Source organism: Denticeps clupeoides, chromosome 5 (genome assembly GCF_900700375.1).
Source record: "Denticeps clupeoides chromosome 5, fDenClu1.1, whole genome shotgun sequence".
Lineage (NCBI taxonomy): Eukaryota > Metazoa > Chordata > Actinopteri > Clupeiformes > Denticipitidae > Denticeps > Denticeps clupeoides.
The window spans coordinates 33,186,816-33,200,502 of NC_041711.1; the positions used below are offsets into that span (position 1 = coordinate 33,186,816).

A 13,687-nucleotide genomic window follows, 5' to 3' on the forward strand; every position below is an offset into this window, starting at 1 on the left:
AAAAGGTAAAACAGAGCGATGTAGGTGACTATTCAACTGAAATGAACACTATGTGCCCGTCTGCTCTAAACCAAGTTCTCTGAATATTACAGTTGTATATTTTACATTTACATTTACGGCATTTATCAGACGCTCTTATCCAGAGCGACTTACAATCAGTAGTTACAGGGACAGTCACCCTGGAGCAACTCAGGGTTAAGTGTCTTGCTCAGGGACACAATGGTAGTAAGTGGGATTTGAACCTGTGACTCTGTAGTCTTCTGGTTCATAGGCAAGTGTGTTACCCACTAGGCTACTACCAACCCTATATATTTACTTTAAGTGCACAATAAAAGTGATGTTAAGATGCCCAAATAGAAACATTCTTATTCATTGTATATACATATGTGCATGTACTATCCAAGACCCCCGACCCCCAGCTTCTCCATGGTAGTGGTATCCTTAAGTGATCCCTGCTGACAGACCAGAGCTGACCTCTATCAACCCCTTGTTTACCCCTCAGAGGCCGTGGGAACGTCATGGCTGGACATGGATAGCTTCCATCAGGGGTTCCTCTGGGCTTCTCTTTCTGTAGGTCAACCAGTGTGCGGACCTCACAGACATATCAGCCACAAACAAGCAGGTTCTCATAAAACCCATCAGGTTCTCAGCAAGATGTTTAATGTGCACACCGTAAACTGAACTGCTAACATACTCAAGTTCATTATCTGTTGTTGTTAAGAAAGCCTATAGTGCCCCCTAGCGGTGAGGGAAATTGGTATCATAGGGTCGTGGTAGCCTGGTAGGTAACACACTCACCTACGAACCAGAAGACCCAGGTTCAAATCCCACTTACTACCATCGTGTCCCTGAGCAAGACACTTAACCCTGAGTGTCTCCAGGGGGGGGGACTGTCCCTGTAACTACTGATTGTCGCTCTGGATAAGGGCGTCTGGTAAATGCTGTAAATGTAAATGTAAAGACTCTGTATAGCGCTCTGAACATTTATTCTAACTCATTATATTATGGTTCTGGGCGAATATGAACAATGGTGGTTGGAATGAAGAAGGAGTGTCTTCTGAAAATCAGTCCAACCAGGTAGTCAAAGTAAGGCTTGTACCGTCCACAACGAAATAAAGTTCAACAAAAGATTACAATTCATCTCAACAGACCATATTTTCTTAAAAGACCATTGAGGGAAGAGTTTATTGCAGTCACAGCCCAGGAGTCAGAAATACACACAAATCCTTCATATTTTAGCATTAAAAGATGCAAAACAGTGTTACACTTGTTAACTACAGTGTTAACACAATAATGGGCATTTCAGCTTTTTAAAAAATGTAAATAAAATGTGCAAAAATCAAAAGAAAATTAAACATTTCACCTTCTTCACATGATGTAGTGTGAAACACACAGTTCCTAGCTGTGTTTAATGCTGCTTGGACTAAAGCCCAGGCCCAGTTGTTCAGAGGAACATACGAGATCCTGTATTCAGCCTGTGGTGCTTTGGAGAGGAGATTCTGTTTTTCCACCTCCTCCCCTCCTCCTTCTCATGATGCATCCAGCGTGACGTGGGACAGACATACCACATGACCACCCCCGAGGGGTTAATGGAGACGGTGAACTCGGTGGTGTGAGATGGAAATGATGCTGTCTCCCCTGTGAACACATCAAGGACCTGCAGCACAGAGAAGCCAGCCTCGGTTCATTTGAAAAATTGTACAATAAAGGTTTTCAGAAAGTAGAGTTATCATGAAACAGGAAGTTCAGCTGGGAAGGTCGACCTTGTAGGAGCCTGTTGTGTAGTTGAGTCTGGCCAGGGATGTCTGGTATCGATAGGGCATGTCTGAGCGGCGACTAAAAAACACAAGTGCGCTGGCTGCGTGAGACAAAGGCCTCCAGAAGATCTCAATTTGGCTCTTTTCCTGAGAGACATGAAAGAGAGACATCGTTTGAAATGCACAGAAATGAAATATTAGTATTCGTAATTGGTACCAGTCAGATGCAAAATGACCTTCAGCAAGCGTCTTCCCTGGAACCCCAATGGGTCCTGGCTGATGCCAATAAGCACTTTGTTCTGCAGGATGTTCCGGGATGAACTGCTTATGGTTCTGAGGTCATTAGACATGATGAGTGGGGCAGCCATGATCGCCCACAGGGCCATCTGAGAACGTGATTGGTCAAGGCTGAGGCCGAAGTTTCCGATAATCAGCTGAGATGGAAAATTTAACCAACAAAAAAAAAAGACCTCATTATTTATTAAGCCTCCCTGTTATGACTTTATGGAATATTCATGAGCATTAAGGAGGGGGTGAAAGAAAGCAAGAGACCATATCTGGGTCATTCCAGCGGCCTGGCCCAGCCGCAGGTTGCAGATGGTCCTGATTGTTGAAGAACCAGTCCACGATGCCCAGCACGCTGTCCCAGGAGTCCTGAATGTCGTCATAGTTACGCCACGCATTACAGATCTCCCCCAGAAAAGTGTAGTTAATCTGAGAGGTGACAGAAGGAGATTAACAGATGGACGGCGTTGCAGCTCAACCGCATGTAAAGCATCTCTAGAGGTGTACCTTCGGAGGAAGACCTCCCTGGTAAGCTGGCCAGCTACATGAGTAGCCAATAGGACGACCAGTTGCATTCAGTGCCTTTGACATAAGTGGGTACCCTATTTTACATGGACAACACATCAACACCATAGCATAGCATGTAATTGATAAATACGGCTTTTTTTTTTTTGTTTTTTTACCTTTTTCTTGTTCATCAGTACTGGAATAGCACCCATCAAATTTAAGGTAGTCTATTGTCCAGTTGGCAAAGGTTTGGGCGTCTATCTGAATCTTGTCCAACGTCGTACCAGGGTAGCCCATACAGGTGAATTTGCCAATGTCCGCGTAAATGCCCAGCTTCAGGCCGCGGTCATGAACATATTGTGCCAGCTTCAACATTCCCCCAGGAAACCTACAAAGTCACTGAGTCGTACTGCATTCCATCAAATTTGCAGAGAGTGCCTATCTTCAGCTAGATGTCAAATGTCTCTAGGCATCCTCCAAAGTTCAGTTTAAATAATACTCTGCCACAGTCAGTCCCAACCTGATGTTTTACTTGTTAGTGTTAATAGTACTGAGGTGCATTTTTAACATAATTATAGTCACTTTGGTCAAAGAGAAGAACTGTCTTCATGTATGTTAATCCAGTTGGGGTTGGTATTAGTGCCACCGCTGCGGCTCACCTGAGTGGGTCAGGCTGCAGGCGACCTTCTTCGTCCCGCAGCATGGCAGTCCAGCAGTCATCGATCATAATGTGATCGTAACCCAGCTCCCGCCAGCCGTCCTCAGCCAGCCTGTCAGCCATGTCGATGAAGAGGGCTTCGCTGGGGAGAGATGGGTCAGCGCTCTGCCTAATCGAATGCTCGACGCCACAGCGCGTGGCCGCTGTACCTGATGCAGTTCTTAGGATCGCTCACACAGTCGATATCGCAGCGATAGCGTTCCCATGCCATCCAGCCCATAGGAGGGGTCCTCATTAGACCATTGTCCAAAGACAGGACTGTGGCAATGGATGCCAGGATGAAGATCCCTGGTACAAAGTTCATATCTGTAGGAAAGCAAATTGTGTGTGTTTAAAACCTCAGAGCCATTGAGTAATTCCCAGATTCCCCATTTAAAAACCCACCACACATCCTACACACGTATATTTTTTAATTCTGTGGACACTTTTTTCTTTCTATGGACCATGATAATGACAACACAGTTGACGTATTCCTTAATAAAACAGCACATTAATATAGCTCGACTGAGAAAATCCTGAACCGTGCAGCGTTTGAATGAATGAATGAATGAATGAATGAATGAAGGAGACCAATCTAGTGCGGACTGGTGTTTACAACAGTAAACGTCGCTCGACAAAATGTGCTGAAACTTACCGCTGAAGACCCGATTTTCGTCGCCACTGCACTTCCTACTCAGCACACGTAAAGTCACATGACCTCTGCTGTCCTTTCACTACCCGCGCTGCCCGCCAGGTGTCGCTGTTTCCCCTTCACACACACACACACACACACACACACTGTCCATTCACTTTACATTTCCTGGTGTGTAAAAACTGAGTTTGCTAAGTAGTGGGTGGCTCTTCAGATGTTATGTGCCTGAGGTTCAGGCATCAGGGCCGAGGGTGGCAGCTGGGTGACAAGGCCCGTTGTACATTGTGGAGTGCTGGGGAACGAGGACTGCGAAGAGGGACTCCGTGTGATTGGACAGGCCAGGGAGGAGAGCTGGACACTTTAATGTGAGTGGTAGAGAGAACGCTGTCCTCCACCCTCTGCACAGCGCCATTATCAGGCAGAGCAGCGTTTTCTGGAGTCTTTTATTCCTCCGACCATTATATATGTCTACATATTAACATGATATACATTCCAATTTAGTCAGTCAGTTTGTCTGCGTGTCTGAGTTCAGTGAGAGTGTATCTACATTTACATTTTACATTTACATTTAAGGCATTTGGCAGACGCCCAAGATTACTAAGGACTGAACCAGTAGTTGGGTGGCCTGGGTTGACAGATAAGGGCGGATTCGTCTGATATTGTAGAGAAGGAACCTACATGAGCGGGAAAGGTTGCTGATGTGAGTCGAGAAGGAGAGTTGGTTGTCTATTGTTACGCCAAGGTTGTGTTCTGTTGTAGAAGGAGAGAGCTGCGAGTTGTCCAGGTAGCAAGATCCTGATGTGGTGAAGAATCTGCTGGAATGAAGATTAGTTCAGTTTTGGTGGGATTGAGTTGGAGGTGATGGGCTGCCACCCAAGACGAGATGCCGGTTAGACATGCAGAGGTTTTGGAAGCAGCATGTAGATCAGAGGGAGGAAAGGAGAAGAGGAGTTGTGTGTCGTCAGCATAGCAGCATAGCAGTATCTCTCAGAATAACATAAGTTAGAGGTAGATGCCTTGTTTTGGTGATTAAAATTTGTATAAAAATGTGGTTGTGGGAAAAAAAAAAGACACTTAACCCTGAGTGTCTCCAGGGGGGGACTGTCCCTGTAACTACTGATTGTAAGTCACTCTGAGAATGTAAATGTGAAAAAACATCAATGCATGATATTGCAGTGTATTTTATATTAACATTTATTTGAAATTAAATCAAAACACCAGCATTTAGCATATTTAGGATAGGTCATTAGAGGACAAACATTCTAGTTCTACAAGTTCTACAATTGGCATTATATGCCTGTGTGGCGTCTTATTACCCTCCTGTTCAGTTACCTAAAATAGAAAATGTCCTTTTTAGGTTTACACATTGGGATTATGTTTTAGTTTCGTTTTTAGTTCCATTCAGAGTACAATGTTAATGTGCAGTGATGACAAGGAGAAGTTCAGACTAAAGACCTTCAGCACTGTGAAATCCACTGTTCAGTACTGTGTGTGGCTGTATTTACAGTTCTTATATGCATAAGCACATTCGTTGAGAACAAATTCCACTGGAATTTTATACAGAACATCATAAAAAAATCAAATGAGATAAAAAAAAAAGACTTTTGGCTTTGATTGTAATATCAGATATAACAGTTTTAATAAATATTTTGTTTTTTTCAATGCATTTTTACCTAGTCTAACTAGTCTCAGCTTTCACATTATAAGGTTTCATTAAAGAAAAGCAAAAATAATTAAAATTGACGCTGCTCTTTTAATAAGGACTAGTCAGAGCAAATGCAAATCCAATCGCCACTTGAATTAAATTAACAACACTCCACGTCCCAAAGTATAAAACCCCCAATATTGACCCTGCTGTAGTGGCCACACGCCCTGTCCACGTCACACACCCCATAGCCAGGGCAGCGGCCGACCCCAAAGACACCCCGGCGGTCCCAACTGCCCCCAGCAGAACCCCTGCTGTCCCCCCCACTCCCAAAACAGAAGACAAGGCGTTCAACAGTGACACAACCACCACTACCGCCCCAGCGGCTCCTACTACGATCCTGGAGTTGACCTCTCGGCCCAGGGGTCCTCCCACCGTGGCGCCCAGGCCCACCTGACACATTTTGGCTACTAAAAAGGCAGCGGCCAGAGCCTCCAGCGTGGATCGATGATGAATCCTGGCGCTCATGGTCTCTGTGGACACCCGCCGCCCCGCCAGTTGAATTCTGGCCGCGAGTTCGACCAGCTCCTGGCCCGCGTGGACCGTGAGCACGGCTACGGCGAACGTGGCGAACATCCCCATGCACCCTGCCAACACCCAGAACTTCACATGTGTGCATTTCATTAACGCGAAGGTTATGGCGAGGACCAACGTGAACAGGACCACAAAAACAAATCTGTACTCCCCAAACCCAAAAAACCCAAAGGCCGTGGTGACCGTCGCCGTGACCGTCATCGGGATGCCGGAAAAGGCCAGAAAGTTCAGGTATTTCAGCAGCGCCTTGTTGACCTTGTCCTGCTCGGTCCCCACCGCCGTGCGTTTCCCCTCCCGCCGCCCTCGTTCCTCGGCTTCTCTCCGGCGGTCGGCCCAGCGAGACGGGCGCGGCCCTGCAGCCTGCTCGATGTCCACCGTGACGCGGTGGACCTGCTCGTCCTCCAGGGCCCCCCGCCAGGGGGCCTCGGCCTGGACGGGCGGCTTCCTGCGCGGAAGAGCGAGACGCAGCGCAGGCTTCGCCGCGGTGAACGCCACCAAGGCGCACAGGAGCCCGGCTGCGCCGAAGCTCGCGGCCACCTTCTCTGTGACGAAGCCGAGCGTCGCTCCACTCAGCGCCGACCCGCACACGGCAGCGGAGAGCCCGGCGCCCACCCAGGCCAGCTTCTCCCTGGGCGTGGCCCTGGGCTCACGCCTCGTCTCCAGATACGCCAGGCCCACCGAGGCGGCCGTCGTCACCCCCATCACCGTCGTGGTCATTGCGGCGGTGAGGGCAATCGCCCCGAGCAACGTCCCCAGACCCAGGGGTCCCACGTCCCTCACTGCATTGGTCAGCGGGACCAGCAGCTTCCCCGCGACGATCTGGTTCCTGGCCATGTTGACGGGCTCCTCGGTGATGCCCAGAGCCGTTCCGGCGATGGCGCCCAGAACAAACCCCTCCACTGCCTCCATCACGGGGCTCTTGTGCTCTAAAGAAAACGATAAGAACGAAAGACAGAATTTTGCTTTCAAATTATCAAGTTGCTCACAAGCATGAAAGCCATGAAATGAAACAGTGGGAATGAGGACATTTCTGTACATTCTGTCAAAATGCCACCTTAGAGGATTCACTCCTTCGAGTCTCTCTTTTTGTATTTATTCCAAAATCCACTCTAATCTACAAAAGGAAGTGGCTGAAAAATGAGACGTATGAAATTAGTCCCTTTTCGATGCAAAATCTAACATGCATACGTGATGCATATGTAATTTAGGCTTGAATTAGATGTGTGATAAGTAATGTATTTCAAACGGCCAGTTCTGTTTCAACGCTCAACAGAGAAAGGTGACTTTTCCCTGGCAGCATTCCTGAAACACTCTGATCCGGTTCTGCAGGCCTGTCAGATACCCTGAAGGACTATAGAATTCCGGCCATTCTGGCTACTGCCTTTACCGCCACCAGCGCTTATACCGTTTTAAATAAACACACATTTAATAGTAGGAATGTAGTAAATGCTTCATAGTTAATAATAATAGTTTACTGTTGTCAGTACTTACTCGGAAGCGCCAGTGCCATGGTGACGCTCAGGGTTGGCCTTCCTCTCGAGCCTTCGCCGTCACCTGTCCCTCGGCGCTGCTCCCTGCTGAGGCAGCAGCGGCTTCCACGCTGAGAAGAGGCTGAGTAACCTGTTCTACTCTTTAAAGTTCGAAAGACACACCCCCCGCCATACCTGCCACAACGCCACACTTCTCCCCCCTTCTTCATTCATACTTTCTTTTTTTTTTCATTCCTCAAACACACCCGACAAGAAATGTGGTCCAAGGGTTGCGGTTTAATAGCAATCGAACAATGTAATTCAAATTGTGGCAGGGGTGGTAGTAGCCTATGGACCAGAAGACCCAGGTTCAAACCCCACTTACTACCATCGTGTCCCTGAGCAAGACACTTAACCCTGAGTGTCTCCAGGGGGGACTGTCCCTGTAACTACTGAGTGGTAAATTATATTTAGTCACTTTGAATTCATTGTTGTTTTGAGAAATATTTCTAGTGACGCTTTGCATGTCCATTCTGGAAGGTGGCCGTCAGAACCAGCTCCCTGCTCCACCCTGCGGGAATTCGGATTTAAATCCGAATTAAATTCAGTGAAACGGTCCGCATGACGCCGGAACCTTGGGGACGGTAGGGTTTGCAGCACGGACTGTTTTCGAGGTTACACCAATAAAAAATGGCGGCGTCCGTGGAAAACGCACATGTGAGCTCGGATGAGCCAGAAGGTGAGGAGCGAAGTAATGAAGTAAATTAGGAGCACTTTAAGTAAAATCACTCGTTTTTTTTATTTAAATATCGATGGATTAAGTCTTATTAAATGACGGTAAGCTAAAATCTGAAAATGCCGTTCCACTCTGTGTAGGTAGTTCAGGTCGCTCCACTCTTCTCTTTTTGGTAAAAAATAATCTGAAGCCTGAAGTTATACTGCAGATGCAATAAAAATTCCGTTTCGGTAATTGAGCGGTCGTGTCGTGTCCCAGGTTCCGACGAGGATCTCGACGTGTCCGGCAACAGTGATGCCGATGAAGAGAGCAGCGAGGGAGCCGAGGACGTGTCCAGCGAAGGAGGCTTTGAAGAAGAACGGCGAGAGGATGAGGGACCCAAAGACCAGGAGAATCCCAACGCCGGCTGGGCAGAGGCCATGGCCAAAGTCCTGCAGAAGAAAACGCCAGAGAGCAGGCCCACAATACTGCTGAGAAACAAAACCCTGGATAAGGTGAAGGAAAAAGAAAAGAAGGAGCAGCTGGAGCGAAAGAAGCAGGTAAAAATGATCTTGGCGTGTCCACTCACCCTGACATGTACAACACGCTTCAGTAGCCAGTGGGACGCGGGTCTCATGATTGAACGTGTTCTGTTGAAAAATTGTGACATTCTGACATCTGACCCTCACAGTTCCGTCTTTCTTTCCGCTTTGAAATGGCTGAGGCCACAGTGACTGACACACAGTTTGTTTAAATTTTTACATTTTTTTAAAGATTGACAAAAAGAGGGAGTGGGAGATGATGTGCAGAGAGAAACCAGACGTGGTGAGGGACAAGGAGAAAGAGAGGAACCTGCAGAGGATTGCCACCAGGTATAGCTGCACCCGCGTGACTCTGTCTTAAGAACATTCTTAATTAAAGAAGTTCACATTACGAAACAACTTTTTCCAAACAGAGGTGTGGTTCAACTTTTCAACGCTGTGCAGAAACACAAGAAGAACATTGATAAGAAGGTGAGTGAGGCTGGAGGCTCAGAGAGGAAGAAAGCCAAGATCCTGTCTTCTGTGTCCAAGAAAGACTTCATTGATGTCTTGCGTGGGACTACAGGACGGACCAAGACCAACAAAGCAGTGGTGGGTAAAACTAAGAATGAAGACCGATATAATATTTTTGTCACTGACCATGCTGTTCAGTGGTGTCAACAGAGTCCTGTTCATCATACTCATGTCCAGAAATGATGGTTAACAGGAGATTATTTGAAGCATTTGCCTGAAATTAGTACCGTTATTGTCCAAGTTTGCTGCTGTTGACCCACAAAGGTCTCAAGATATATACAGAACTTTATATATATATGTGTGTGTGTGTGTGTGTGTGTATATATATATATGTGTGTGAATAATATTTAAATCCATGCGCTTTAAGGGAAACCTCACTCGTTTACAGAGCTGTGTGATTCCCATGTAAGATGTAAACTGATTTTCCACTAAAGGTTCCTCTCACGCGATCTGTCCAGGCTTTAGAGGTTGTAATGGATGTTCTTTGAGGAGTTCCAGGGGCAGCGTGTGTGCTCGCCCTCATGAGAAGTTTGATGATAAAGGGTCACAGTGTGGGGGTGGGCATTTGAGGCAGACTTGACTAGACGGCAGGTCTTTCCTGTCGCTACAGACTCTCAACACTAAGCACAAAACATCAGTCATAAAATATTAAGTGCAAATCCACAGGATGGCAGTGTTTGAGAGACAGATGTACTTTACCTACATTTATTATCTTTACACACATCGGCATGTTGTATGTGGCTTTCTGATTGTGTCTTTGTCCGGCAGGCTGCTGATGGCTCGGCAGGAAAGCCCGCCTGGAACGTTCTCAGGGACGACTTCATGATGGGCGCGTCCATGAAGGACTGGGATAAGGAGAGCGATGAAGAGGGGAGTAAATAGCAGGGGACTACAACAGTGACTCGGACTGGCCCTTCTGGAGATACGTACTGTTCTCCTCTCGGTGGACAGGAATGGGGTCCGTTCCTGACTAGGTGTTACGTGGTAGGACGTATGGCCCTACTTTGCTCCTGATTTGCAGATCCTGACCCAGTTCAGTGAGGAGCGAGTGCTTCTATGCACAGCAGAAGAACCCTGGGAATCTCTTGTTTTCTAGGCAGTTTTATGGACCTAGATCCTTATTCTGTATATAGATTTGTTTCATCTAAATAATGAAAAAGGATTCATTCCTTTTCATATATTTATTTAGAATACTTTTTACATGGTCATAAAGTGGCATGCATCTTCCATTTTTCACTGCGCAAGTTTGATGTCTTCTTTCATAAATCTCGTCCTTCAGAAGATTGTGTATTCTTAAATACTTCATGTGTCTTGATCATGATTTCAGGGTTCCTTTTACCTGTTTGTACCTTGATGTTTTGTGTGTGTGTTTCATCTTGAGCTCTATTAACTTTTGCTTCTTGGCTGAATACCACTGAGCAATTTATCAATGCATGAAATTAGCTCATAAACTGCATGGCTTATAAAGAAAGAAAGAGAGAAATAAGGCAAATGCTAGGTGTTATAATGAACAGATAAAGGCTTTCAGAGTGTCTTTTATAAAACAAAGCGCCTTTATTTTGTGACTGGCACCAGGCCCCCCGAATGTTTTACTGCTCTTCAATTCCTAGAAAAGAACAAGGAGGAGGGTGGAAAATTACAGTTTTGATATAAAACACTGATTTCGAAACGGTTTAGAGCGGCATGGACTGTTTTCAGCTGTGCTGTTTTGAAAGACGTGTATCGGCCGATATGTTCCAAACGGTGATAATAAAGACATCTACTTTTTCATGTCTACTTTTTTTAGGTCACAAGTAGCTAGTCAGCCAGTGACATGATTGTGCATTTTGGCATCTAGGTGTGATGAAGGCAACTTGCTGAAGAAAGGGAAGGGGCTTTGTACCTGCCGTATTTGTTGGAGCCTACCTGAGTGTGGTTGCTGACCATGTCCATCCCTTTATGCCCACAGTGAAAGTGAAGTGATTGTCATTGTGAAACATTGCAGCAAAGCACACGGTGCAGACAGTGAAACGTGTCCTCTGCTTTTAAACATCACCCTTAGTGAGCAATGGGCAGCCATGACAGGCGCCCGGGGAGCAGTGTGTGGGGGACCTTGGCAGATCGGGATTGAACTGACAACCTTCCAAATACAAGGTCGCTTCCTCAACCGCTAGGCCACCACTGTCCTGTTAGGTGTACCCATCTCCAATGGCCACTCCACCACGTCACAAGTCATCTCAAACTGCAATCTGCAGCAACTGCTTGATGCCCTCGGTCACGGCAGTAGGAATGTGTACCTCATGACGTGGCCTGTCAGTGTCGATATACCAGTTTAGGGCCAGTGGTGGCCTAGCGGTTAAGGAAGCGGCCCCGTAATCAGAAGGTTGCCGGTTCGAATCCCGATCCGCCAAGGTGCCACTGAGCAAAGCACCGTCCCCACACACTGCTCCCCGGGCGCCTGTCATGGCCGCCCACTGCTCACTCAGGGTGATGGTTAAAAGCAGAGGACACATTTCACTGTGTGCACCGTGTGACAATCACTTCACTTTAGTTAGCATCCATGGCAGCGTTTGAAGCAATTTATACATATTTCTAAATAATATCGCCTTAATTGTTTTCAGGATTTTATCAACTGCAAGTTCTTGCAATGGAAATTCAAATCACCCGGTCTGATTTAGCTCATCCCTGTAACAGAACTTTTTTTGATTATCTATATATATATAGAGAGAGAGAGAGAGTTTGGATTTTTGTACCTCGGAAACATCAAGTTTTCCTGATCTCGCTCAGATGAGCAGAATGAACACGGTGTGGCGCTGTTGTCTTATGTTGCTGCGAGGCAGCAGGAATTCACTGCTGGCTGTGACCTTTTCAGCTCTGCAGACCAGGCTGGAGTCGTGCTCGGACCCGGGGAGGGAAACGAACAAGCCGGCGTTTAAATAAAAGCCCCGTGAACATGCCTCTGTCCCGATATAGATATCTGCATGCCCCACTTGCCCAGGTTGCTATGGTGAGTACACTACGCTCCCGATGACCTTTGATGGAGCACCGATGGCCGAGGAGCACGTTCCCGTCCACGGTCTGGTCCCCTATGCACATAGCGAGTGGAAATATTTGCCGAGCCCCTTGTTGCTCCACTCGCGGCCCGGCCAACCCGTCTTCGCCACGTGAAGTTCCCATTCGTCATGGCAACGCTGCGGAATTCCAGCCCCTCTCCTTTCACTGTTGACACATGGCTGGAGAAAGTGTCTTCGCCGTCATTGTCTGCGGGTCTCCCAGAAGCCACCTAGCAGTGGCGTGAACTGTCAGCGGTGCAGCCAGAGCGGCACGCACAGGGCCCAGAGGGTGTCGAGGCATGAGTTATTTCACGCTGTGTGTGTGTGTGTGTGTGTGTGTGTCCACCTACAGCACACAACAGCTTTTATCTCTGGGGGAATTGGACACGTTTGCTGCTGCGTTGCGTGTATAGAGGAGGCGAGCGGGGTTCAGCATCGGAGAGGCTCCCCTTTCTTCTTGCTCATGTCTGCCGGCACGGGCACTGATTTAGTGACAACATCTGGTTTGCACCAACGTGCTCGGCGGTCAGCGAATTTCTGAGGGCCCGTCACAGTTGATAAATAGCTGGGCTTAGGGGGCGGCGGTGGAGGTGTTCGCGAAACGGAAAAAAAACGTTGGCAAATGATGAAAAAAAAAATTTAAAAATTGGGAATTTCTCGAAAGCAGCGGCGTAAATCACAGCGGCCCATCGGGGTGATGGGAGAGGTGGGTGGCGAAGTGCGTCATCACCGTGGCCTGGTATACGTCCATGGCCAGGTCGGCAAACTCTGACCACTGGGATCTGCCGATTTCACAGGCTCAAACCCCACTTACTACCACTGTGTCTCAGAGTGTCTCCAGTGGGACTGTCCAAGTGGGACGACTGATTATAAGGGGTTCTGGATAAATGTTGTAAATGTGAATAATAATTCAATCAACCGCCCATGAATTTTGCGTCCTCGGTAAACCAATGAAAAATTTGCCTTTTACTACTATGCTTGGACATAATGAACAGACAGTTCAGAATCAAAAAACTTGATTAATCCCTTTATCAATCACTGTCAGTATCAAATATACATGTGTGTGCATTAAAGTACCACCAGGGAACGATGTTTTCTGCCTGGTTTTAGTAATGAGAGTGGAATTTTACTATCACATACACATGTAGACAGATTGGTGTGCATTAAAAATGGTGTTTTCTGTGTTATAGCAGGGAAGCTTTTCTCTCTGTATTTAAGCAATGAGTGGAATATTTGAGAGTATTTTATTGTCAACATCACACACACCTATAGACGTATT

The 13,687-nt window shown here is 46.9% G+C and overlaps 3 protein-coding genes across 3 annotated transcripts; 1 reads left to right on the forward strand and 2 right to left on the reverse strand.

Annotated features, from left to right (window-relative positions):
- Positions 1–1,155: 1,155 nt before the first annotated feature.
- Positions 1,156–3,991, reverse strand: LOC114791076 (alpha-N-acetylgalactosaminidase-like). The gene is made up of 9 exons (XM_028981602.1): positions 3,902–3,991; positions 3,417–3,573; positions 3,209–3,349; positions 2,726–2,937; positions 2,550–2,644; positions 2,310–2,471; positions 1,994–2,191; positions 1,764–1,904; positions 1,156–1,657 (listed from the first exon to the last, which is right to left on the reverse strand). Exons 2-9 carry the CDS (start codon positions 3,569–3,571, stop codon positions 1,445–1,447), a joined length of 1,317 nt encoding a protein of 438 aa, XP_028837435.1. The 5' UTR covers positions 3,572–3,573; positions 3,902–3,991; the 3' UTR covers positions 1,156–1,444.
- Positions 3,992–5,083: 1,092 nt separating this feature from the next.
- LOC114791075 (uncharacterized) lies at positions 5,084–7,959 on the reverse strand. Its single transcript, XM_028981601.1, has 2 exons — positions 7,629–7,959; positions 5,084–7,063 (listed from the first exon to the last, which is right to left on the reverse strand). Exons 1-2 carry the CDS (start codon positions 7,834–7,836, stop codon positions 5,652–5,654), a joined length of 1,620 nt encoding a protein of 539 aa, XP_028837434.1. The 5' UTR covers positions 7,837–7,959; the 3' UTR covers positions 5,084–5,651.
- Positions 7,960–8,202: 243 nt separating this feature from the next.
- Positions 8,203–11,143, forward strand: LOC114791077 (RRP15-like protein). The gene is given in 6 exon segments (XM_028981603.1): positions 8,203–8,345; positions 8,601–8,881; positions 9,096–9,193; positions 9,277–9,454; positions 10,145–10,253; positions 10,256–11,143. Coding segments are annotated over 6 exon segments (810 nt in total). The 5' UTR covers positions 8,203–8,296; the 3' UTR covers positions 10,351–11,143.
- Positions 11,144–13,687: the final 2,544 nt, after the last annotated feature.